Raw genomic sequence first — 26,958 nt, 5'->3', positions numbered from 1 at the left:
GGCTCAGTCAGTTGAGCGGTTGAGCATTGGACTTCAGCTCAGGTCATGATCTCGAGGTTTGTGAGTTCGAGCCCCTCTCCACCCCCATAGGGCTCACTGCTGTCAGACTGTCAGTGCAGAGCCCACTTCAGATCCTCTGTCCCAGCTCTGTGCCCCTCCCCAGCGGTCTCCCCAAAATAAATAAATATTTTTTTAAAAAGAAATACTCAGTAACAATCAGAATATTCAAACAACTTTCAGAATTTAATGTGAGTTTCGGAGGTTCATTCAAGACTTCATTTCTGGAGGCCCCTGGGTGGCTCAGTCAGTTGAGTATCCGGCTTCAGCTCAAGTCATGATCTTACCATTTGTGAGTTTGAGGCCTGCATGGAGCTTGCTACTGTCAGCACAGAGCCTGCTTTGGATCACTGCCCCCCACCACCTCTCAAAAATAAAACATTAAAAAAAAGACTTTGTTTCTAGCCACACAAATATCTTCTGTGTGAAAAATATTCTAGCTCAAAGATATATCAAAAGACATCATCAGCACTCCCCATTTATATTTCATGTTTCTGTGTAATTACTGTGGCTGCCAACAATTCACACAGAAAATAAAACTTAGTGATGATACCGACTTTAAATTTTTAGAACAAGTTTATACTTAACATTGTCCATATTTATATCGGTTGCACATTCTACAATATTTATGGCTATTGCTTTGGTTATAATACGATGTACTCTCACCTAAGCCAGGATTGAAAATTTTAAGCAAAATTTGCTGGTTTGGCCAATATACAAAACAACAACAACAATAACAACAACAGAACAACCACCCCCCCTCCCCCGGAAAAAAATCTCCAGAGCTTCCAGGTTGAATTAAGAGAAAAAACCTTCACTATGTTTGGATTGGAAAGGAAGCATGACCTAAAATTGGATTTTAAAGTGTCATGGTTTTGGGATACTTTTATGGGGACAACTAGAATTGAATTAAGTAGGTGTGTTTTTGAACTTGGGTTTTACCTTTTTACCTTAAACCTTTCAGACTGCAACTTGGGAGGCTGTAAGCAGTAATTGGATGCTTTGGGTCACTCACATAAACATTGAGATATATAAACCATAAGACACTTTATAAGAATTAAGGATATGTTTTTAAAAAATGTATATGAACTAAACTTATAAATAAAAAGAAATTGAAACCTGAATATATTTATATAGCAAAACTTGAAGAAATACCTATACTGGCTTCTTTGCTTAGTAGTTTACAATCACAGCAAACCAAAGTGTGACGTGTTTAAAAGCAATGTAATTAACTTCTATGGGGTTGTCATCTCATCATCTCATCACTTCTAAAGATAAAATGTACTTGTTCTCTCCTTTATGGTGTCAGCTCTGAGTAGATGAAAGGAAAATTAAAAAAGGATTGTTAAAGAGTGAAGTCAAAGAGCAAAATGGAGGGCAAGAGTTAGAGGCAAGAAAGCATGCAGAGTTTGAAGAGAATTGGGAATGCTGGTTGTGGTAGATGGTCTCTGATCTGCTCTTTGGATCCCCTGGCCATCCTTCTCTGCCCTGTTTTGTGATTCCAGGAGGCTGACCTTTATCAGCTTCATCAAACAGTCTCTCTTACGGTTGTCTTCAGGTTGGGTTTCGCTAATGTAAACTACCAACAGGATATTATAAATCAGCAAAGAAAGGGAAGGGTATTTGTATTTATTTCCATGACCCTTTACTCCAAGTTTTAGATTGGCACTGGCTGCCTTTTGTTCATCTAAGGTCACAGCTCTTGTTGGATGGCCTTTTTCTTCAACTACAGGACACTGTGTCTGGGTTGCAGGAACTACTACTTCTCTATGCCCCTTGAAGCCTAGTGGTGATAATACTGGCTTCTCACAGTTGCTAGCCTAGGGTACTTCAACATCTCTTGGTTTCCTTTCATTCTTTATACACTTTTAGTAAATAGTCTCTTCACTAAATGCTATTCCATCACCATTTTCAAGTATGCCATCAATTTTTGCCCAGGACCTTAACTGATACATTGGTAGTAGAAAATGGGAGAAACTTTAAGGTAGTATTAGCGAGTGATATGAACTGCTAGGAAGAGAGATAGAAGACAAAGTTTTTAAAGCTTTTTACAGCATTCTTTGAATAACATTAATTTTTTATGTGATTCTAATAAATTCTTAACTTCTTAATTATTTTGGTTGCATTCCTGTTTCTTTGTATGCGCATCTAAGATGAGACAGGGCTATGAGATGTCTGGGATTTACATGACTAGATAAGACTACTAGGATCCATCTGGGTTGATTATATCATATTAAGACATTTCTCTCATGGAATTGGGAACATTCCACCTGAGTGTACCTGTTAAGTTTCTTTTAAGATGAAGTGATCTACTATGGTGTGAAATTTGTTTTTGCTGTTGGATAGGATAATATTGCTTGTTTTTTAAAAATATTTCCTTTTATTCTGGAAGAAAAAGTGGACAAAGTCCAATCAGTCCTTCAAGAACCTATAATTCAGTTCTGATTGTTACATTTGGATCAAATTTTAGATTAGATTCATATTGCTGTATTTAAGCATCACTCCAGAAGTGGACATAAGCAGGTGACTACTGTTTGACCATCACTATAATACTTTATATAGCTGAGAATTCAGATCTCAATTAGAATTTTCTCTCTCAGCAGAACCTGCTACTTCCCTACGACAAATAGGACAGGTGGAGTTCTCTGACAGCCAGCGATCGATACAGTGGACATGAAATTCATGGGTGCAAGGTAGGATGCGAAGTTTATTGCCTTCTGTGTACTCGGTGATGCAGATGGTACAGGCTTTTAATGCACCACCTTCACCAAAAGATCTTATAGCCAAGTTGTCAATCTGTGCTTTGGTAAGTCCTGTATGTTGGTCATGATCATCTTCATTTAAGAGGAAAAAATGGTCCAGATTAAGGGAGGTCCAAGAGTCACTGTCATCAAATATTATTGGGCTCATAGATCTATTTTCTCGCCTGGTTTCTGATGACGAGCCTGGTGGTAAGCTTATGTCATTACTGCCTTCAAACATTACTGAGCTAATTTCTGAATATTCATCACTGGAGCTGGAACTGGAAATAGGAGTAGAATTGGAACTAGACAGGTAATTGGAGCCTGAACTAGAAATCACTGTAGAACTTGAATGGAAATCAGAACTAGGATTTGAATTGCAATCAGAATGAGTCCTAACATCAGACGCATCTCTTCCATTTTGTGACTCTTCCCTTTCCATGTTTGGACTTAGGGGTGAGACACTGTGTACTAAATCAGTTTCACTGGCCCTGAGGTTACCACTTAAGCCACTGGATCCTGTCACTGTCTGCCTTAATGTGCTCTGAATTGCAGGAGGTGGTATATCATTAAAACCAGTAGTTAAAATAATATGAAGAGAAGGAATTCTGGCGTTCCTGACATAAGCTCTTGCATCTGCCTGCTCAGAATGTGGAAACATATCCCTGCGTCCTCCTTGTTCACTTTCTAAAGTGAGAGCATTGTTTGGCGTCTCAGATGTTAACTGAATTCTGGTAGCTGTGCTGTCTCTTTGAGAGTCCGCCCTAGGATGAACTTGTCCTACTTCACAATTGAACTGTATGGTTGGATTTATCTGTCCCAGTCCCTGAGATTCACCATCATTGGTTGTGCCTGGAGAATTTTCTTCTTGAAGTGCACTGCTTGATCCAGAAGTTGCAGCAAGACCCCTATTTTGCAGCTCAAGTCCAGTTATTTGCTGTCTTGATGTTTCTTGGTGCTGAATCCTAGAAAATCTCTCAGTCTCATTTACCAGAGGCTGCTCAAAAGTTGGAGATGTTATACTATAATGAAATCTTCGTAAAAGTTCACTCATTCTGTTTGGAGCCGGACTACTTTCAGTTCTTGCTCTGGTTCTCCGATGATCAGGGCTACTGCTTCTTTCTCTTCGCCGACCTCTGGTAACTGGGACTTGTATTAATGCTTCAGTTGTACTTTGTTCTGATCCAGGTGATCTTATAAATGTTGATTCAGATTGTGTGTTTTCTGCTTGACTTTGGCTGTTTTCCATGTTGTATGTTCTGGGAGATCTTGCAGATGCTACATATTCATTCTCTGGATTTGGGCTCCCATTATTAGGGTTAGAATTTACTTCTAAACTGAATGTGGAGTCATTACTGTCTGAATTAATCTGGATTATTTCTTCCCAAGATTGGTTTTCTCTTTGCCCACTTGTCACATATTCAGTTTGTCCAAAAGTGTTCAGCCAGTCTAATAGATACTCACCACTATTATCGGAAGACTTTCCTCCACCTGTTAACAAAAAGAAGTGAGGGCATAAAGAACTACCAAAAGTAGAACCATCATAGAATAGCACTCTGAAACTTTGTTGCAAAAACAAACAAAAAATTAGAACTTTAGTACTCAGATATTTTAAACAGATTTCACATATATAGAGTTAATATTTTGTAAACTACATTTTCTAGATTTACAAGAAGAGGCAGGAAAGTTTGAGTTCCTTCTGAAAAGAATTAATTGTAGATAAATTTAGAGAATCTTTTTTATGTTTTCAAAGGGAATTAGGAGCAAGTCTATTTTCAATATTTCACCATATACATGGGCTTGTGTACTACTGTGGGAGGAAAGTCAAGAGACATTTTTTTACTCTATTGTCAAAACACGAATACAATTAAACAAGGTTAAGGTACAGTGCTAGTATTTTAGTCTGATTTACATTACTGCCTAATTCTCATGAGCCAAAATATTACTTTTTCTAGGCTCTTAAGTTGTTTTAAAATATAAGACGATTGTAGCCATTGCCCAAATTTAAATAAAGTCTATAGGTTTTTTTTTTAATTTTTTTTTCAACGTTTTTTTAATTTATTTTTGGGACAGAGGGAGACAGAGCATGAACGGGGGAGGGGCAGAGAGAGAGGGAGACACAGAAACGGAAACAGGCTCCAGGCTCTGAGCCATCAGCCCAGAGCCTGACGCGGGGCTCGAACTCACGGACCGCGAGATCGTGACCCGGCTGAAGTCGGACGCTTAACCGACTGCGCCACCCAGGCGCCCCTAAAGTCTATAGGTTTAAAAGTATTTGAATACTTCTTTTAAAAAGGGTGGGGGGGAGGACACCTCGGTGGCTCAGTCGGTTAAGTGTCAGACTTTGGCTCATGTCATGATCTCACAGTTAGTGAGTTTTAGCCCCATATTGGGCTCTGGGCTGACAGCTCAGAGCCTAGAGCCTGCTTCAGATTCTGTGTCTCCCTCTCTCTCTGCTCCTTCCCTGCACTCACCAGTCTCTCAAAAATAAATATATTTTAGAAAATTAAAAAAAATAAAAATATTTGAATACTTCTTAATGTGACAGGATTTTGAATTGACATGAAATTGAAGGTCAGATCAAATGAATAACCTGAATCTAGCATAGTACATTTGAGGCCATATTTAAGAACCAAACTGTTATATATCCTCTTCATTAGACAGTAAAATTCTCTACTTCACACTAGGAGAAAAGCACCAGAGCTGGGGTTAGAGCAGGATTTCTCAACCTTGGCACTGTTAACATTTTGGTGCTGGGCAACTCTTTGTTTTGGGGAGCTATCTTATACATTGTAAGATCCTTGGCGTCTGCCCAATATTTGCCAGTAACACCCACTCATCATTTTTGACAACCAAAAATATCCCAAGACATTGTCAAACATTCCCTGGGGAATGGGGGCAAAATTACCACCAGTTGAATAGCATATACAGTATTTTTTTGCTGGTGAAGAAGGCCATATAAAAAAAATAACTCAGGAAGTGGGAGGAACTTTCAGTTGAGGTGGAAAACCAAGAAAATATCAATAGGCTATTTCACACTGTTTCCCAATTAAAGAAATCCAAATATGAACTGGGGAGAAAAAAAAAAACAACCAAAAAAAACCCTATCTTTACATTTTCACTGAAAATCAAGTAAATACCAGTTCTCTTTGATGAGAAATTACTTAGCACCAAATTAACATGTGCCACTTCTGATTCCTCTTTGGCTAACACAATTATGAAGTTCCTTACCCATCCCGTTCTAGTCTCCCTCCCTAAAAGTGAAATATACCTGTATTTTCCTCCGAGTTTTCCGGTGGGTTTTCTTTAATTTGTTGAAGTCTCTTCAACAACTCTTCTAGTGTACTTTCACCAGGGATGCCTAATAAATCGTTATCCCTCATAAGCTTGTAATCTTCTTCACTCAGGTTATTTACAAATTCATAGAAGTTTTCTTCCCGGACCAATCGGTCCATCTGACTTCGGCTCCGGGCCACGGATCCATCTTCTTTGTCAGAATCTGAATTTTCCATCTAGACAAACAAGTGGAAAAATATTTTTTATGACATGCTGTTGAAATACAATAACAAGATTTTAATTTATATATGAATATAACATATAAAATAAAATGACTGGATTATCTTTCTCTTTCCGTTGGAACGGCTTTCTCGTCGGCGCTCCTCCCTCACCGTAGTCCACCAGTGTCTTAGGAGTCAGTAGCCAACAACCACTTTATACCAGAATTTGCTAGGCCGCGTTGCCTAGGCAGCCATTATATTCGCCATTATTACCAACTAGGGACTGTAGCAACCTACTGTAGGGTAGGTTTCTTTTCATTTCGTTCAAACCCATCACTATCCTACCTCCCTTTAGTCACACGAGCATCTTTTCAGGCGTTCAGGAGGCTTTTCCAGGCTCTGATGTGCTCTAGTTATTTGTATGTTACATTAAAGAACCCAATGTAACTAGTTATGTTACGTATGACTGACTACTGCAAAATGTCGTGCACGCGCGCATGCGCGTGCAAGTCATTCCAGTTAAATGAAGCAATTCTCATTTTAAGGTGCCCATGGAAGTCTTTTTTATCCTCATGAAATCCTCAAATCATAGACACTAAGAAAGCCTACAATTTTTGATAATTTACCAGGGCCATGCCTGAATTTCATTAGTTGGGTCTTTTCCTTTTCACTCTTTTTTTTTAAAGTTATGTTTATTATTTTATTTTATTTTTTGTTTTATCATTTTTAATTATTTTTAAATATATTTTTTATCATATTTCACTCTTAATAGCCTCATCTTGAATTATCCACTCCCTCAGGCTTTTGTCAAAACAAACAAAAAGGGGCATCTGGGTGGCTCAGTCTGTTAAGCCATCAACTCTTAATTTCAGTTCAGGTCATGATCTCACCATTCATGAGTTAGAGCCCTACATTGGGCTCTGAGCTGACAGCGTGGAGCCTACTTGGGATTCTCTGTCTCCCTCTCTCTCTGCCCCTCCTGTGCTCCCCCCCCCAAAAATAAATAAATGAACTTAAAAACAAACAAACAAGCAAAAACTTTGACAGGTTTTCTGGTCAATTCCTTAAGGAATTCTCCACAAAATCATAGTTTCATTTTTGTTCTCCTTTCTCATATTATAAATATTTACTTAAATCTATCCAGAGACAGAACAGGCACTTTTAAAACAGATCTAGAACAATTATTTGGCCTACTGTAATTGTGTACTGATACTGCTGATTTTGTTCTCTATATGTTAGTGCAGTTAGGATGGCATGGTGAGAATAATGCTCATTTGCAATGCTCTCTGAAGGAGACCTCCAAGAGTTTTTGGACTCATGAATACTATCACCCTCACTTAATTGTTTTGGAATCCTTCATTCAAGTTGTTCCTGTAAAGAAAAGATTTGGCTATGGAATTTTAAACATTATTCAGTTGGACTTATTTAACAATTAATCTGTCCAACATAAACTGAATCAGTTAATGTCCACTAGAGATACGTCAAATATTGCAAAATAAAGTACTTGTGAATAATTTATACTCCAGGTAATGGAAAATCACATAGAAACTGTGAAAATACAGTATATTATATGCTAAAAGAGATTTATATCCACACTATTGTGTAAGTACAAGAAACTGTGTGATGATTATTTAATCAGAGTTGGAAAATATTTCAGAGATACTACATTTAAATATGGATCTTTAGATATAATTATAAGTTTCTACTGGTAGAAAGTGGCAGTTGGGCATATATTGGTGAAGAGTCTATGTCAGACTGAGGGAATAGACTTGAAAGACCTTGGCTTCTTTGGGGAACTGTGGCCACAGTTTTGGAGTTGGGGGGGAAATGATGTGAAATTAATCACCGAAGGAATAATTCACATAGACTATAAATTGAATTTTGATTTTTTCCTATAAGAAATAGGGCACATGGAGTGCCTGGATGGCTCAGTCAGGTGAGTGACTGACTGTGGCACAGGTCATAATCTCATGGTTTGTGAGTTCAAGTCCCACATCTGGACTCTCTGCTGTCAGCACAGAGCCCACTTGGGATCCTCTGTCCTATCCTCTCTGCCCCTCCCCTGCTCGTGTGCTCTCTGTCTCAAATAAACATTTAAAAAAATGAAAGAGGCACAGATTAAGATGTTCTATTTTTTTTTTTTTTTTTTTTTTGGAGAACAGATGATGGGTTTTGGTTTTGCCTGCTTAGTTTCCACTTAATGTACTTTTGATAATAGCACCTTGATTTTCTTGAGGGAAAAACCCATTCTTCAATCTTAGTCCAATTGGTGTAAGTTAGCTGAAATCACTGCCATAGATAAAGGAAAAGACATGTGATGCAGCCATGTCTAATCAGCATATCTCAAATTGCTGGTTATGGTACCTGGTTTAAGCATGGGCATGTGACCAAAAGTGTATTTAAAAGTAAAATCTGTGGGGTGCCTGGGTGGCTCAGTCGGTTAAGCATCTGACTTCAGTTCAGGTCATGATCTCACAGTTTGTGAGTTTGAGCCCAGCGTCGGGCCCTGTGCTGACAACTCAGAGCCTGGAGCCTGCTTTGGATTCTGTGTCTCCCTCTTTCTCTGCCCCTCCCCTGCTCATGCTCTGTTTCTCTCTCAAAAATAAATAAACATTAAAAAAAATAAAAATTAAATAAAAGTAAAATCTGAGATGTTACCTGTAACTCTTGAAAATGAAAAAATATTTTCTGCTGTGGTTGCTAAGCTGGTAGGATGTAAACCTAAAGATGCTTGTGCTATTTTGTGTACCTGAGAATGAGGAAAATCACCATAAAGAGACAGGAAAACACAGACGGAAAAGGGGCTAGATACTTAAGAAAAAATTTGAGAAATTTGAGAAATAAGAAAAATTTGAGAAGCTAGGATTTTTAGATCTGTAAACCAATGTATTTCTTTCTTCTTCTTTTTTTTTTAATGTAAAGCTTGCGTAGAATTTTTGTCACAATTGGAAGGTTCCTAATAGTTATAGCAAGAGAGCAATACGATCAGTGATCTAATCAGATGTCTAAAAGTAATTTTTAATAAATTTGCCACATAAAACTTAGTTGCTATTGTCCAATTTATAAAGTTAACATGTTTATATAGGTTTAATTCGGTTTAGTCTTTTATGAAAAAATAATACAGATTTTTTCTGTCATTTATTTAGTAAGTATTTATTAGGTAATGAAATTGTATATAATTAAGTTGAAATAAATGAGCAATCATTTTCATTTGATTATGATTTAAATCTGATTAGGCATATATGTTAATTGTGTTAAATTTCCTACTTCAGTGTTTAAAATGTTGATCCTTTTAAAATGTTCCTAATTTTCATATGTGTTTCATATATTATACAATGTATTCTGATACATTGGCCCAATAATGTTCATTTACTTGTCAAATGAAGAGAAAATACCCTGAAGTAAATTACCACTGAGCATTTGGTTTATATTAAGAAACAGAATGGTTCTGTGAAATTAGTCAGAGAGACAAAAATCATATGACTTCACTCATATGAAGACTTTAAGAGACAAAACAGATGAACATAAGGGAAGGGAAACAAAAATAATATAAAAACAGGGAGGGGGACAAAATGTAAGAGACTCATAAATATGGAGAAAACAGAGGGTTACTGGAGGTGGTGTGGGAGGGGGGATGGGCTAAATGGGTAAGGGACATAAGGAATCTACTCCTGAAATCATTGTTGCACTATATGCTAACTAATTTGGATGTAAATTAAAAAAATAAATACAATTATAAAATTAAAAAAAGAAACAGAATGGTTCTGGTGGGAATTAAAATATCTTTCACTGATACCTTAATAAAGAGTGAGATAAAGTTGTATGTGAGCAATTAGCTCCTTGATGGGATTTTTAGGACGCTTAAATTTAGCAAAATCTTACTTAGTGTGAGTAGGTTTGTGCTTGTGTGTGTACGTATGCATATAAGTGTGGTGTGATTAAAAACTTTAAACATGTTTGGTTAGGCTAATAACAATTGGCTCAGGTATAGTTTCAGGGTACTAGTAACAGCTCTATTTTACTTAAGTTTTGAAATTTCCTTTGCAATGTGAAGGTACCTCATCTCAAACATTGAGATGTTCCTACAACATTACCATTAAAGTCTTGTTTTTAATATTTGTTATCAGACATCACAATTGGTTTCCCAAACATTATTTGAATTCAGTGTGTTTAAAAGCAATATACTTGAGGCAATTCAATATATAGGAAAGAGTATTGGATTGAGAATTTAGAGACCCTGGTTGACGACTAATCATTAATTCATTATTTGCCCAATCGTTTAAACTCTCTAGACTCCAATTTCTGAAACTCTACTATGAGAAGGTTGAATCTATTTTTTCAAAGTTTGATTTATTCAGTTGCTTAGACGGAGAATTGGGCAGTGGGAATTGAAAAGAACACCTAAACCATAGTGCTGGATTGGCAACCATGAAGTAAAGAGGAAAGAGCAAGTGGGGATTTTAAGTTAGTGCGGCAATGCTGAGCTAACAGAGAAGCAAGGGAATCAGACCAGGTCCAAATTTCAATGTCAAGCCAGAAATAACTGTCTCCCAGAACATTAATTCAAAGCCAATAAGTTGAAATGGAGTATTGAGCCATAGAAGGTAATTCCAGATGATTCCCAGCAGAACCAGGGCAAGGTCATGACAAGCTTGGGGATCAAAGCCTTGAGGTAATAGTGTATGTGTATGACTTTGATTTTAGCTTGCTAAGTTAAAACATCTATGCCTTGGATCTCTGAAGGTTGATACTCCGTTGTCTTAACATTTTTGTTTAAAGACACTTGAGATGGATGACCTTAATATTTTTTTGTTCCACAATTTTATGAATGAGAATATAATCACAACAAATCTTAATTTTTAAAACACCAGGAAAAATGTTTTAATTAAATTTTTGCATGGTAGTTACAGTACAGCATAAGCAAAAAGGTAAAGCAAGCTATTATTACCAAAGTACAAATTATTTTCTTCTTAAAATTTTTCATATTTAAATTCATAAATGAAGATCAGATTTACCATTTTGGAGGTGAGAGGAAAAATAAAGGCATATTTATCATCTTCTAGATATGCTCACTGTATGCTCTGTTTTATATATATATGCATATATATATACATATACATATATATGTATATATATATACATGTATATGTATATATATACATGTATATGTGTATATATATATACATGTATATATATATGTATATATACATATATATATATACATGTATATATATATATATATATATATATATATATATATATATATATGGCCTGAGTGACTGGAATTATAATTGTCAGACTTTTTAAGAAACTGGATAGCCATTTGTTTCTTTGCAGCACATCGTCCTTACATAGGAACCAACAGGAAAAACATGGAATAGCTAAGCATTCTATACTAGAAAATACCACTTTAACAGCTAACCAGCATTATTCACCTGCTATACAACTGTGTCTAGTGCACAAAAATACCTAAAAAATTAGAGCTGTGTTTGATAACCCATTAAAAAAATCACCTGTTTACACCTGAAATGTTTTTAAACAAATGCAGGTGCAGATTACCATTTAGATCCAAAGGTAAATAGCACATGTACATAAATTACAACAACTTTAGTAGGTCTTTTAAAAGGATGATGGCAATGATGAGTTGATCCCTAGGCAGTTTTTAACTATTCAACAAGAATAGTTAAATTAGATCAACATTCTGTTTACTCTCAAGACCAAAGTCAGCAGTATTTAAAGAAATATCCAAATCAATAACTTCAAGTTGCTCACCCCAACATAGAAGATATTGAAATAACAGCAACGGCATGCCATATAAAAAGTTTACCACTTGAGGCAAAGCTTAAAACAAGAAAGTTAGGCACCACGTTGAAGAGTGAACTTTTCAAGCGCTAGTGGCTTGTTCCATGGACTCTTCCATCCAAGGAATATGTCGCTCCCTTCCCCTTCCCCACTCCTGCCATTTCCCTTTCCTTTTCTGAGTGCTAGTTAGGTGGCTTGCAGACCCAGCCTTAAGAGGGCACCACTCCTTCCTCTTCAGGAAACTTGAAGAGATTCTTAGATTACAGTCTGGACTTAGATTTCCTTTCTGGTGGAAGGCTTCCAGATCTAGACCTGGACCTGGTTGGGAAGAACTGGACACCAAGGAGGACTTAGACTTGGATCGTTAGATAGATCTGGATACAGAGGTTGATGATGATCTGCCTTAAGAGCGAGATCGAGGCTTTGCATGGTGAAGCCAGATCTGCCCTGAAATCAGGATCAATTTCTACTAATTGGAATGGCATTGATGCTTTGGGCTTTGACTCTGACATTTCTACCTGTGGGGAGGATTTCTCCAGCAGTGGTGGCCACAATGGGTATCTAGCAGGTGAACACCATCTGCACTTGCTGTTCATGGCCATCCAGCACCATCCTGTGTAGGGTGTCCCTGGCAACCTTGGTGTGGCACTTGTTATGCAAGCAGATGAAAGCAAAACCACGGACTCTAGAGAGGCTGTCCTGCAGGATGTACACATTGCTTATGCGCTCATACTTGTCAAAGACTTGTCATGGCGTATTGACTGAGGTGCATTAAATCAGGTTGCTTACTTTAAGAGAAAGGAAGCCCTCTGCATTGGAAGAAGGGCGACGATAAACTCATGGCCTTTGAGAGCTCAGCCTGGGCACTGCAAACTGAGCCCCAGAAATTGAAAACCTGGGAAGACTGCAAGTTGTCCCAGGCAGCTGCAGTGGTTTTCTCAAGTTCATTCTGCTTAAAGCTCCTTTCTTGTGTGTGTGTGTCATCTTACTTCTGCGTGTGGGTGCTTAGAGACACTAGAATATATGACACAGAGCTATCTCTATCTATCTCCTATCTATATCCTATCTCCAGAGCTGGGACTGCCTGAGAAACACCTCCTTACCAACTTTTTTTTTATGAACGTCCATGACTATGTAGCATATCTTTTTGTGAAATTTTCAGTATATTTCTAAATACAGTTGTAATTACAGATAAAAGTATATACATACAGGTATAATTTTGTGATGTGAAATACTTTGCTGCAATGCTGATTCATGTAGACTAGAAACATTTGTCTACTTAGAGACAAAAACAAAAAAGAAACAAAATACCTAAACAAGTCATGAACAGATGAGATGATTCAGTTGTAATAACAGGCAAAGAGAAATTGAGAACTACTTTCAGGGTATGAATTGCAATCATAAACTCAATATGGGCCTCCTTTTCTGCTTAAAAAAATATAATTAAATGAGTCAAAGGCGTTATGATCTTTGATTCCAAATTATATAATTGAATATAACACAGCTTATTACAATTTACTGCTTCCTCATTAATTGACCCAGTATACTGTCTGATGGAGTAAGTTCCTTTCATTTTAAAAATTGTTTTTAGGGGCACCTGGGTTGCTCAGTCAGGTAAGTGTCTGACTCTTGATTTTGGCTCAGGTCATGATCTCATCTTTTGTGGGATCGAGCCCTGCATGGGGCTCTGCACTGACAGTGTGGAGCCTGCTTGGGATTCTCTTTTTCTCTTTCTGCACCTCCCCTGCTCATTCTGTCTTTCTCTCTCTCTCAAAATAAATAAACATTTAAAAAATTGTTTTTAGGATTAATAATTATATTTCATCAAATTATTGACATTTTTCTCATGAATCATGTCTACTGCACTCCAATAAATGAGCTTCATAACCATAGGGAGTAGAAAATAATATTTTATTAAGTATTTATCATCTTCAGTGAACATTATGTGCTCTTTGCAAGCCACAACATATTCTGCTCATTATTTAATCCGCAGCTATGTGCTCTGGTTATCCATTGTTGCATAATAACCTACATTAAAACTTAGTGGCTGAAACTAATGATTTATCATTATTTTATCACTCAATTCTAAGGCACTGGAATTTGACACAGGACAGTAGGGCTTGTTTCTCTTCCCCTGTATTAGCTGAATTAGCTAGGGTGACTGGGATAGCTTGTCTGGAACTACTGGGTGTCGGCTGGTTCCCAACCCCCACCTCCTGACCTCAGCTCCTTTTCTAGAGCCACTCCATGTAGTTAGCCTGGCAGATTTCTAGTCTTATTAGATTTCTTACATAGCAACTCCAGTTTATAAGAAACCATAGTTCTCTTAAAGCCTAGGTCCAGGGCAGTATATAGTATCAGTTTTGCATTACTTCTAGGATTTTCCAATGGTCAAAGCAACTATAGGCCAAACCAGGTTCAAAGGAAGAGAAAAAGAATATCTCATTGAAAGAAATGTGAAGGATTTGCAGCCATCTTTAATTTATCATAGTCCTCTGGACAGATAATATTTACATTCTTCTCACATGAAAAAATACATTGACCCCCTTTTAAGGCCACCAAAGTATGACTATCCAGGACCTGTTATCTTAATTAGGTCTAGGGCAGAAGAGACTCTTCAGGTGCAATTTCTTGAATTTTATTACTCTTAATCAGACCTGTGAAATAAAGGGGCACACTATCTTCCCTTCTGTCATGTAACATACACTCTTGAGCTAGACATAAGATAGCCTTAATAGACAGTTCTGTTCAATAGGAGGACTAGTCCACAGTAATTCTAAAATTCAACTAGGCATATGTTTCCAGGTCCTTGGTTAGACCCTAGTCCCATTTCTAAGTCACCAATTGGTCATTTGGTATCTTCATTCAGCCTTCTGAGCCATCCTATCTTGCTTCAAATAAATGGTCCATGTCAATGTTTGTAGCAGAGTAGCTTTCTTAGTGCGCTTCCTGTGTGTACAAGGTTGAGAGTACCAAGAATTTTTCTCATTCTGAACTGTTTCTGTCCCTTTTAGTCTAAGCTCACAGCACTTCTAAAAGCACAGATCCTCTATCAGATTGCTTTTGATTCTTATTGGATGTTCACTCCATTAAACAAAATCCACACCCACATTTCTTTCTGAGACAAGTCCTTATCTACCTTTGGTCACTGTGAGGCTGATGTGAGTTGCCTAGCAAAGAGTTAGTGAGGAATGTTTTGAAATCTTTCTGAGATCTTTAAAAAGGGATTGGATAGCAACACCCTTTTCTTCTTTACTCTGAAATTGATTTTTGCTGTCTAGGTTGTGTTCTTTGTTCTGAGGCCATTGTTTACCTTTGGATCTTTTCTTAGCTGAAAAGGCTGTCCTGGGCAGCCTTTTTTGCATACACTTTTGTTCTAAAACGGAACTATTTCTCCTTTAGTTCATCTTCTGTCTTCTCATATATTATCAGAGGCATTTAAAGAAGTCACTTAAATTTTCTTTTTACTCTTTCTAGCCATCTCCTTAGCCAGATTTATGAATTTATTAGGTACACTTGCTATTTTCCACAATACTCCAGGTGATAGTTTCGCTAGTCATTTTGCAATAGGTAATTCAGGTGTCCAGTTCTCCAGGTACTCCTTTACTTTCTTTCAATTCTTTCAGATTTTAACAATTACATCATGGCCTGCTAGGGGACATGCAATAAGCAATTTTTTTAGTTGTTCAAGCCCTTTTATCACTCTCTCAATAAAAAGATTTTAGCTCTTAATTACATGAGTTCCCTTAAGAGAAACCATTCCAAGGTAAAGGTGGATTGATGGACATTTTGTCCCAATTAGCAAAACTAACAGTATACAGGTCAGTAATGTTAAAAATTATATGGGCTTGGGGTGCCTGGGTGGGTCAGTTGGTTAAGCATCCGACTTCGGCTCAGGTCATGATCTCATGTCTCGTGAGTTTGATCCCCACGTCGGGCTCTGTGCTGACAGCTCAGAGCCTGTAGCCTGCGTCGGATTCTGTGTCTCCCTCTCTCTCTGCCCCTCCCCTGCTTGCACACTCTGTCTCTGTCTCTGTCTCTGTCTCTCTCAAAAATAAAGATTAAAAAAATTTATAGGGGCTCTTATTCATTTAAAGGACTCTACCTTTGTGTCAATTAATTTTATGAAAACAAGTCATATATTCTTCATTAAAATCAGGTCTGATTTATAGCAGAGAGGAGACAGCACTGAACCAGCATTTGGGAACTTAGATTCCTATCCTGGATTCACAACAAATAAGCCACAATACCCAAGAGAGTCAAATCCTGGGTTCAGGTTTTAATCTCTTTCAAATGAGGGAGTTAGAACAGGTTATTTTTGTGTTTTATCCAACCTGTAAAACATCACTTACCTTAAATTGTTGAAATGTTCCTTTTTAAAAGTTTGACAAAAATTCAAACAAATTTATTGAAACTAATATTACAATTAAAATACTAAAAGTTTTTTTCAAAATGATAGTTTGCACCCTGTGCTGGATTCCATTCATTGGCAACAATTTCCTCATTTAAAATGATCATCACTTTATGATTTGGATCCAGTAAAGAATAACTTCAGAAACTTTAGATGTTTGTTATCTAAGGCATATATCCCTGATTTGAAAGTCAGGGAACATATATTTCTATTTTACTCTCCCCTTTCATTGTCTATAATTTGGGAAAATAATTCTTTTTTTTCTTTTTTTTTTCTTTTTGTTAAATATAATTTATTGTCAAATTGGCTCACATACAGTGTGTAAAGTGTGCTCTTGGTTTTTGGGGTAAATTCCCATGGTTCATCGCTTATCTACTACACCCAGTGCTCGTCCCAACAAGTGCCCTCCTCAATGTGGGTCAGTAATTCTTAACTAATTATAACACCTTTTGTAGTAAACAGCGTCATGTATTTTGTGAGGTGACTTGAGAATTTCTGAATTCAGCATCAACTTTGTCCTTGTAACCTTGAAGTCTAATAGAAACTTTTCTCCATGGAGTTTATTCTCCTTGCTCAATATTCTTTCCTTATTGTCCACAAATACTTCTAGACTTACTACTACAGATCTGGTCTAGATGCCATATGCTTCTCAGTTTATTTATCTATTACATGAAGCATTAAAATAAATTGGGTAAATATACTCAGTGGCTGCTCTAAACCTCTGTACTTGATTTAAAGGATTGGAAACTTGAGCAATCGGAAGAAAGTTGTACTGGAACGCTGTACTCACTTCCCAAGTTGATAGATCTCCTGGGATAAAATGTGCTAATTAAAATGTATAAGTAACTGAAATTAATTTTGAGGCAATATTTGTAAATAAAACTCAATAAATTAATTTTTTTAGTTTCATTCCCAAATTTCTTGGTTTTACAGTTGTGAACCCAAATTCTAAAACCAATAATCTATGAGTTTAGTAGGTATTAAGTAATATAGCCTAAAAACCCTATATATAATCATGGAGCATAGTGACCCAATCAAGGTCTTTTCACTTTCTAGTCCTGTGTGATAGAGGCTGATTAGCCTTTCCCAATCAAAGCTCCCTTTTTGTCTTGTTGCCATCCTGAAACTGCAATATTTAGCATAAACTGGGTGGAAGATATTATCTTAAGGCAGGGCTGTCATGTGCTTGAGTCAAGGCCCTGAAAAAAATCGTATGTCTCACAATAGAATATTATTCAGCCTTAAAAAGGAAATCCTGTCATTTGCAACACTCTGTATGACTCTGGAGGATATTATGTTAAGTCAAAGAAGCTAGTCACAGAGGGACAAATACTGCGACCCATTTATATGAGCTACCTAAAATAGTCAAACTCATAGGGATAAAAAATAGAATGATAGTTGCTAAGGGCTGGGTAAGGGAAGGGGGAAAAGGGGAGCTCAACAGGTATAAAGCTTCATTTGTACAAGATGAATAAATTCTAGAGATCTGTTGTACAACACAGTGCATATAGTTAACAGTACTGTATTGTGTACTTAAAAATGTTAAGTGGGTAGATCTCATGTTAAGTTTTCTTATCATAAAACAAGATTAAACAAAACAACAAACCCCAAAGAGACTCAAGGAAACATTTGGAAGTGAGGGATGTGTTTATTACCTTGATTGTTATGAAATGATTTCATGACTGTATGCATATGTACAAACTCACCAAATTGTATACATTAAATGTGTATTAAATATATATTACATTATATACATTAAAGGTATGTGATTTTAATGTATGCATTAAGTATGTGCAGTTGTATATAAATATAAATGTAAGTATATATATGTTAAACATAAATGGTATACATTAAATATGTACAATTAAACCTTAATGATGCTGTTCAAAAAAATAACAAAAAATGATGGTTGGTATTCAGAGGAGCAACAGCGTGAAGCTTTTACCACCTCTAGAGCTGAAAGGCAAGAGTTGGAAAAACTGTTGCCAAAATTTGTGAGAACTTGGAAATGGGCCTGCCCAAAGGAGAGCTAGTTAGTCATCCAGATACTCAGAAAGTATCCAAGATGCGGCCCTGGAGCAAGGAAGGGATGGAGGAGATATCCCCAACCTTTCTCCTCTTCACTTATATCCAGTTAATGTTTCTCTTTGAACTCATAATGAATCCAAGAAAGCCTGGGCAATGCAGTGTGAATGGGGCAACCTCATAAGATAGAATGATTAAAGAACAGAAAATGAAGCAGAATGTGTGAACAAACAGAATGACTAGCATATCCTGTTATGTTAGTCCTGCCTTCCTAGGATCATGAATACCTTGGGTCAGGCACATAGCTGTTTTACACTAACGTATCCACAAAATGAGGCCATAAGTAACCTCCTGTGTTTCCCTGCTTGATAAATTATAGTAAGTGCTTAATTTTGCAAGAGATCTTTTGGAATATTTTTATTTTTGCTTTTGCCTTTGCTTTGTCTTGTTTTCCTTCTTGAAGTCCCATGTTCCTTTTTTAAAAAAAATTTTTAATGTTTATTTTTTTGAGTTAGAGAACAGCATGAGCAGGGGAGGGACAGAGAGAGGGAGACACAGAATCTGAATCAGGTTCCAGGCTCTGAGCTGTCAGCACAGAGCCGGACATGGGGCTCAAACCCACAAACCATGAAATAATGACCCGAGCCAAAGTTGAATGTTCAACCGACTGAGCCACCCAGGAGCCCCTGAAGTCCCATGTTCTTAATTAATTAACTGTCTACCTGTAAGTCAACTGTGTTTGTGATTTTATTTTATTTAATTTATTTATTTTATTTTATTTTATTTTATTTTATTTTATTTTATTTTATTATTTTCTCCTTTCAAAATTTTATTTAAATTTTAGTTAACATGCAGTACAATATTGGTTTCAGGATTAGAATTCAGTGATTCATCACTTACATACAACACCCAGTGCTCATCATCACAAGTGCCCTCCTCAGTACCCATCACCCATCTAGCCCATCCCCCACCCACCTCCCTCTGTCAATGCTCAGTTTGTTCTATATTCTTTAAAGAGCCTCTTATGTTTTTTTTCCCTCTCTCTTTTTTCTTTTTCTTATTTTTTCTCCCTCTCCCATATGTTCATGTGTTTGGTTTCTTAAATTCCACGTATAAGTGAAATCATATGGTATTTGTCTTTCTCTGACTTATGTCGCTTAGCATAACACACTCTAGCTGCATCCATGTTGTTGCAAATGTGTGACTTTATTTTAAAGAGTTATTGAGTGAAGAAAATTTTCAGATTTAATCTGATGATTGGCATTGTAATAATGCAAACTTGAGGGTACTTCTCAGTCTTTTCTGAATCCTTCTTACTTTGTTCATGTTCGTACTTTCTATGTTAATGCTCATGCTGAAATGAAAATTTAGTCCTTGCCTTACTGACTCCTATTGGTCAATAAGATGAATTTGGCCTTTTATCAGGGTGAGCTTTATGGCTAGAGTTGATTTTGGTTTCATGTACCTTAATTTTGAACTGAAGTTTATGACTTATTCTGTTTGTCATTATCTCTCAAGAGCTTTATCAGAAAAAAATATAAATCTCATCCACTAAGGCAGAAAAATGGGTTGGATTTTCCCATTTGATGTTTTATGCATTGATGTTCCTTATGTTGCCCCATTTTTCTCTTCATGAGAAACTACATATAAAGCAAATACTTGAGTCCCAATTTAGCTCATAGTTTGATCAAAATAGCATGGAGCTGACATCTGTGTTCTTAGGTCTGATTCAACAATCAGTGGTGTGATAATGGGAGAGGTACTTTACTCTTCTATGTCTCAGATGCTGCATCAATAAAATATGAGAAATTAACTGTTTTATATTTAATATTACACTCAGATTCTAATATTCTTAATGAGGAAGTGAATTGAAGGTTATGGGAAGCTTTTTCTTCCAGTCAATACCCTAAATATAAATATAACTCAATGAACAATTGTTCACATGAACAATGAAAAAAGAAAGAAGGTGACATTGTATTAGAAAATGATTTTTACTTCCAGATAAAAACTTGTTTACTCATTCTTTTTAAACACTGTTCTCTTAGTTGATTTTTAAAATAAATAAATAAAGCATGCTGAGCATAGGTCATTGAACTTGTGATTACTCGTTTTCCTCTGAGAAAAAAAGTTTGTTAAAATTTCTTCATCCTCCCTGGTCAGCTGAGCCAAATCAATTTATTATCTCTTTGAGCTAAACAACATTTTATTGCAGTGACTATGATGATCACAGTGTTATAAGTTTGACTGATGCCCTCATCTTAAATGATGGTGAAAATATCCACCAAGAGTTCAGGAATGATGAAAAGAAACTCTTTGTGCCACTTGGCACCCAAAGATCTTAAAAGCAGATAAAGTAGTGCTGTCTGGTAACAAATGGCAGGAAGAAAGGGAAGAGAATGGAGAGTAAGAGAAGAGATCCTCAGGAAAGCAGTAGGATTCTTGCTTTTAAAAATCACTTAATATGAAACAGAAAAGAATTCCTAGCCCATTATACTTAACTGTTTTTCCATTTTCCTGATTACTTAGAACTATTAAGGTATAAAATTTGTTTTAAGTAATATTCTTTTCAGTAAAAATCTCTCATTGAAAGGATCTTATTTGGTCATTAAATATTTTATGCATTTCACAAACAAACATAAATCATAGCCAGACATGGCTATTTGGAACTGACCCTAATCAACTGTCAGGAGAATTTAGTCTGGAGGCTGATGTTCCACATCACTTTTGCTTTCTTTGGCTCCTCATTTTCCTCAAGAAAATTCCCAAGAGCTGTGAGGCAAGTCTTCCTAGAATCTATTCATTTTTTCCAAAATTTCAATTTATTTCTTTATATTCTTGGAGTTTATTATTAGAACCAAGCTCTCCCATGGGAGTGGAGGGTAATACATTAATTATAATGGAAGGGCTAGGACCAGTAGCCCTTTCTGATTATATGAAATTGATAATTCTCAAATGCCTTGGGCTTTCCTTTTTTCAGTCTCTGGAGGGATGAATGAGAAATTAAGCAATATTGGAGGATCGTAGCATCTACAACCTAATTTCATTTGTGGAAAAGTTTTCCTTTTTCCCTTCTAGGTTCTTTGGCTGGTCTAATAATTAAATTGATATAAAATAGGTTAACAGAAGAAAAACAAACAAGTTTAATAACATGTATACCTCCTGTATACATTTGAGAGACTCAAGAAAACTGAGTAACTCCCCAAAATGGCCAAAGCCATCACCTTAAATACCATCTTCAGCTAAAGAGAAGACGTTGTTGGTAGGGAATCAATTATGGGAGATGACCAGGAAAAGCACAGTAAAGGAGGGTAAGATGGTTATGCCGATTAGGTCCTGGTCTTCTCTATTGATATGAGTTCCTAAAGATTTAGTATTCTTTTCTTACTGGTACAGAGAGGGACACACCCTTTTAAATGGAGATTTTCCTTATACATGTAAATGTATTTTACAGAAGGGTAACTTCTACTCAGTTTTCACAGTTTCACCTGTGTCTGCTGTTTCTTAAAAATAACCAGCTTAAAATAATCCCCATGACAAAGATACACATTTTGAGGTGGCAAATTCCACTCCTCTTCAAACCTGCCTATGACCTAAGAAACTTTAAGAGTTTTCATAATCAAGAAGCTGAGTTGCTTTATATGTCATTGAACCAGTCTGTTAGTTCTGACAATTGGTCAGTTCATTGAACAATTATGTCTCATTTCAGGAGGTGGTCTTGCAGGTGGGCTCCCAAAATTAGGCCTATATTTTACAAGCAATCAGGTAATTAATAAGAGGCATTTCTAGGGGTGCCTGGCTGGCTCATTTGGGAAGAGCATGCAACTCTTGATCTTGAGGTTGTGAGTTTGAGCCCCACATTGGGTGTAGAGATTACTTAAAAATAAAACCTTTTTTTTTTTTTTAAAAAAAAACAGGCATTTGTATGGAAACAAAAGAAAAACAAAGGTTAATGGTTGGAGTAAATTACAAATCAAGTGTCAGCCTTGAGATCTGCCAGTTGAGAAGATTTCTAGATGTCAGGCTCTTTTCAGATGGAGTGAGGGCAGGCAATGGCAATCAGATTTTCCTACATTGCAGTTTGAATGCCTCTGATGATGTCATTGGGTATATCAGTAAACTTTCCTAGTGGCTCTTAAGAGGAATGAGGTAGATTGTCTAAACATGAGCTATTGTGATTTCTCTGAAGTTTAAATCAAATCATTTTGCTTCATTTCGCAGGGCTTCAGGAAAAAGGGTAGTTTTAGTTGCCAAAGAAGGGGAGAAAATTGGAAACATTAGTTTGGAGATTTGCAGCCAGATGAGAAAACTATAAGAATGTAGGATATAGTCCAGTTCACAGATAAATAAGCAAACCTCAAAGACAGTTAACACGTTAACTGACTGAGCCACCCAGGGGTCCCTAGAATTTGCTTTTTATAGTGGAGTCTTTTAATGTGACATAAAACATGTTTACTAATTGACCCAAATTTATCTTTAGTTTCTCTGCAATAAGCCAAAATTAGACAAACCTGTGTTTAGTAGTTAATGTTTTATTTTATCTTATTTGGAAATGATCTAGATACTCAATAAATTTCCATCATTTAACTTAACTTAGCAAAATTCTAAATTTCAAGTTACTGAAAAGATTTTGGAAGCTATTTTTAAGTATGCATACTATAAAAATAATTATTGCTAAATAGCTGACATAAAAACTATTATCTCACTTATATCTATCCAAACCACTTTTTCCTAACTATAATGTTTAGACTACACTCAAAAACTCTATGAGATATTAGACAAAGTCAGCCATTATTTCAAGCTATTTTTCTTGTTGGCAAATTTTGTAAGAGATATTAAGATGTATGTATTTGACTAGTGAACTCGGGCAGAATAAAAGTTGTAAGTCTACATTATATTCAGTGTTGATAGCCCTAAAGATCTGTTTTAATTAAACCAGCAAACTTACACTAGCTTTAATAAGTATTTTTCCAGATCACATGAAACTAAAACACATTTGAGTTAGTTTCTATTATATTTCTGAGAACTTTAGGAATACTTAATTAATAAGCATTTAATTTTAAGCCAATTAGAATTCTTTACAAATTAATTTTGACAATACCATGTGGAAGTAGAAAAATGTCACCTATTTATAAAATACACATATAGATACACATAAACTTACAGACACAAACAGATCTTATAGTTCAATTTAAAATTTTTTGCCAGAAAAAATAAATAAATAAAATAAAATTTTAGCCAGAAGATGAGTATAATAATACAAAACTCATTAGTTTATAAAAGAGCAGTTGGATCCAAACTGTGTTTCTGGCAGATGGAATAAATTAATGTTACCTGCTTAGATGTCAAAAGTTTATTCTACTAATATTTGTGGAAAAGACATTTAGATTCTTCATTACCCCAATTTCCAAATATCCACCCCTTCTTTTTTTTTCTGATGAGAAACCTGTCCCTAAAGTTTGCATTTCAAAGAATGGCTCTTAGGTCCTGTAGAAGATGGGGGTAAATATACTAGAGAGGCAGAGAGAAAGTATTCAACGTTTCCCCTAAGAGTTTTGGGGTATATTTGTTTATTATTAAAGGTATGGAATGATTAATACTAAAATTCTTCTTTTCCTAAGTACAAGAATATTGTTTCCAATGTCCTCATCTTTTACAATATCTACAAAGCATTTTGATATAAATCGGGAAGGTTTGGGGATTGGTAAGGAAAGGTGAGCTTTGAACTGCTTTTGGGGACAGATTTCTGGTTCTGTAGAGATTTCCAAAACAAAGACAGTTTTTTACAATTCCCCCGAGAACTGGATTGCAGTCTTAATATCAAGGGACTGACCCGCCCATCCAATTAAATTATCTTCAGTTGCTTCTTTAGATCAGGGAGAAGACTTCCATTCCAACCAAAATGGGAATTAAAAGATTTCTGTGCTTTAGAACTTCAGGATTTAATGGATTATGTCTTCAAGAAGTCTATACAAGGCATTTAGCAAAGGCTTTCAGTTGTTCTCCTTCTTTATGAGTGCATAGTTAACCCTTACACCTATTCACTTCAGGGGTAATGTCTCTAATATTGCTACTATCAAGCCCCTGAATATCAGCCACTTTCTGGCCATTTGTATCATGGCCTGAGAGAGATTCTGGTCATCTGTTTACCCTATGTGGGGAATTTTCTCCAGGGGTCTATGTGGCTTGTCTGATAGCTGTAGCATAATCATGGGAGGGAAGAACACCTCTTATCAGCCAGTTGAGGTCCCTGTGAGTGGGTTTGTGAATGGCCACTAATCTTTCCTACTCTTGTCTAAATTTGGTAGGATATTTTGAATGTAGAGGTAAAAGGGCTTTCTAACTCAGATTTGTTGCTGTGCATGGGATGTGAATTCTTTGTGGCGCAGGCCCAGGATACTTCTGTAAACAACATTGTATAGGAAGGCCTGAAGCTGGAATAGCCTGATTACAGGGTCCTAGAAAGTAAGAGGAATTATAAGGGACAGCGAAGCAAGCCCTACTGCCCATCTTGGATGCTTCTGCTAAATTCACTTCCTGCATTTTAGTATTTACATGAGTAACCTCTGTACCCTGGGCCTGTGGACCAGGCTGGAGCACTCTCTATAAATCTTGTAAAGAAAGGGAGGTCAAAACAGAGATTTTCTGGGGAGTTGGAGGAGTTTTGGAATGTAAGAGAATTTGCTGGGGTTATTGGGCTGGATTTTGAGAGGGAGGTTTAGACTAGGGGCTCTGAGAAGCAAAATATCTTCTGGAAGGCCAGGGACAGGGAGTTGACAATAACGCAGTGTATAAGGGTGGAAGAGGGGAATTTACATTAAATATGGACTCTGATTTTTGCTCTAAGTCTAATTTCCATTCTTTCATTGCGTTAAGGTAGCCCCTAATGTTAGCTGTTATACTCTTTGTATCCACTTTTCAATTTGCTTTTTCTATAGGTATCAATAAAACAATTTAGGATGAGAGCTCTCAAAAATATTTTTAATGTCGAAGTTTGTCCAATTCAAAGGATCTATCATCTGGCCGTTGGCAAGTAGGGTCTTATTTTAATCTTAATAGTGAGTCAACCAACAAGCCTTTTTATGCCTTAACCATGGATGCAAGAGGCATCCTTAAAGGAGAATGCAAAAGATGCAGCCCTCACAAGATCCAGAAAGTTTACTCCCAGAGTTAGCCTCAGAAAGAAAAGGCTTTGTTGTCACTGGTGGTAAGAATGGTGTAGTGCAAATAGTGTCCTCTGTTTCTTATAAGAAACTGAGACTCCTCCAGTCACAGACATGTTAATCTGTGACACTTAGGCAGGCACTACTGGAATGGGTCTTTTCCAGCACTAACAGGACAGTGAAGGTTGAGACCATCTTATGGACTAGGACTGCTATGACAAACTCTGAGAGCTGGCAGTTGGACAAAGAGAATGCTGATACTAGTTATAAGTCTAGGTTGTTACATGTACATTTGACTGGCTGGCCAGAAATCAGAGTTCCCATGATCCCCTCTCTTTTTTGGATCCGCAGCCTATTCAGCTGTCTGCCAGATATATGCTCCTACATGTATCCTCTCGTTGGTGGTGTCTAGAGAGAATTTTCCCACTAGTCTCAAAGCCAAGGTCCCAAGACATAGAACAAAAGGAAAACCTCAGCTGGTTGCACATTACACTCACCCATCCATGTGCATATTAACAGCTTTAGCTAATCCTTAGATCTCTCAGAGGCAAACTGAGACCTAAGAGGGATGTGCTCCTTGGTTGGGGATTGTGTGGTGTTTTACTGAGTACTTGGTTACATGGAAATTTCTTGAGGTTGGTGGGTAACTGGTGTCAAAGTAACCTATTCTGTGACCAACTTTTCCTAACACAGCAGTCTTTGAGTTAGTTTAGGTGGTGAGTGCTCTAACAGCTCTTAAGTGCTCCAGCTATGCCCACCAATTTTGTGGTGTTGGTTTCTGTGATGTTCCTTTGCAAAAGAATTTACCTCATGTGCACATTAACCTACAGCGAAGTTTGTCTAAACAGGTGCCAGTCTGGTGAGAACTGTGAACTCAGTAGTTTGTGAGGCTAGCTCCAGCAGCAGGCTTATAGGGCCTGTGTCTGTGTTCTACACTGTGGTTTTCCTCCTGGTAACAATACAACAGAGACAAACACAGTTACCATCTCCAGAGAAAAAGGATCACCAGTCACTATACCAAAGAATAAGTTCCACAAATATTTCCTCCCGCTAATCTAACTTTAGAAAAGGATGAAAAAAAAAAAAAAAAGAACTGTCACCACCAAACCCTGAAGACAGAGATTCAGGAGACTGACATGATAAGAATTCTTTTCTTCTGCCAGCTTTTTGTCAGAGGTGCTAGGATCTCTCAGCTAATAGCCCTGGAACAAGCAGTATCCAGCCACTGAAGGTCCAATCTGAGTCACCAAAACTAGGGGCAGAAA

The 26,958-nt window shown here is 36.7% G+C and overlaps 1 protein-coding gene across 2 annotated transcripts in view; it reads right to left on the bottom strand.

Moving 5' to 3' along the window:
- Positions 1 to 224: 224 nt before the first annotated feature.
- The window catches only part of LOC106985491 (E3 ubiquitin-protein ligase RLIM-like), a 109,286-nt gene continuing 82,552 nt past the window's right edge, over positions 225 to 26,958 (bottom strand). The window contains exons 1-3 of one of the 2 annotated variants that reach the window (XM_053202222.1): positions 6,641 to 6,753; positions 6,070 to 6,310; positions 225 to 4,289 (exon numbers count right to left, since the gene is read on the bottom strand). In XM_053202222.1, coding sequence (XP_053058197.1) covers positions 2,635 to 4,289; positions 6,070 to 6,310 — 1,896 coding nt within the window. In that variant the 5' untranslated portion in view covers positions 6,641 to 6,753 and the 3' untranslated portion in view covers positions 225 to 2,634. Of the gene's footprint in view, positions 4,290 to 6,069; positions 6,311 to 6,640; positions 6,754 to 26,958 lie in introns of those variants that run through there. The other variant, XM_015083690.3, reaches the window with a different exon arrangement.

Source organism: Acinonyx jubatus, chromosome X (assembly GCF_027475565.1).
Source record: "Acinonyx jubatus isolate Ajub_Pintada_27869175 chromosome X, VMU_Ajub_asm_v1.0, whole genome shotgun sequence".
NCBI lineage: Eukaryota > Metazoa > Chordata > Mammalia > Carnivora > Felidae > Acinonyx > Acinonyx jubatus.
This window is presented reverse-complemented; position numbering and strand designations above follow the sequence as displayed.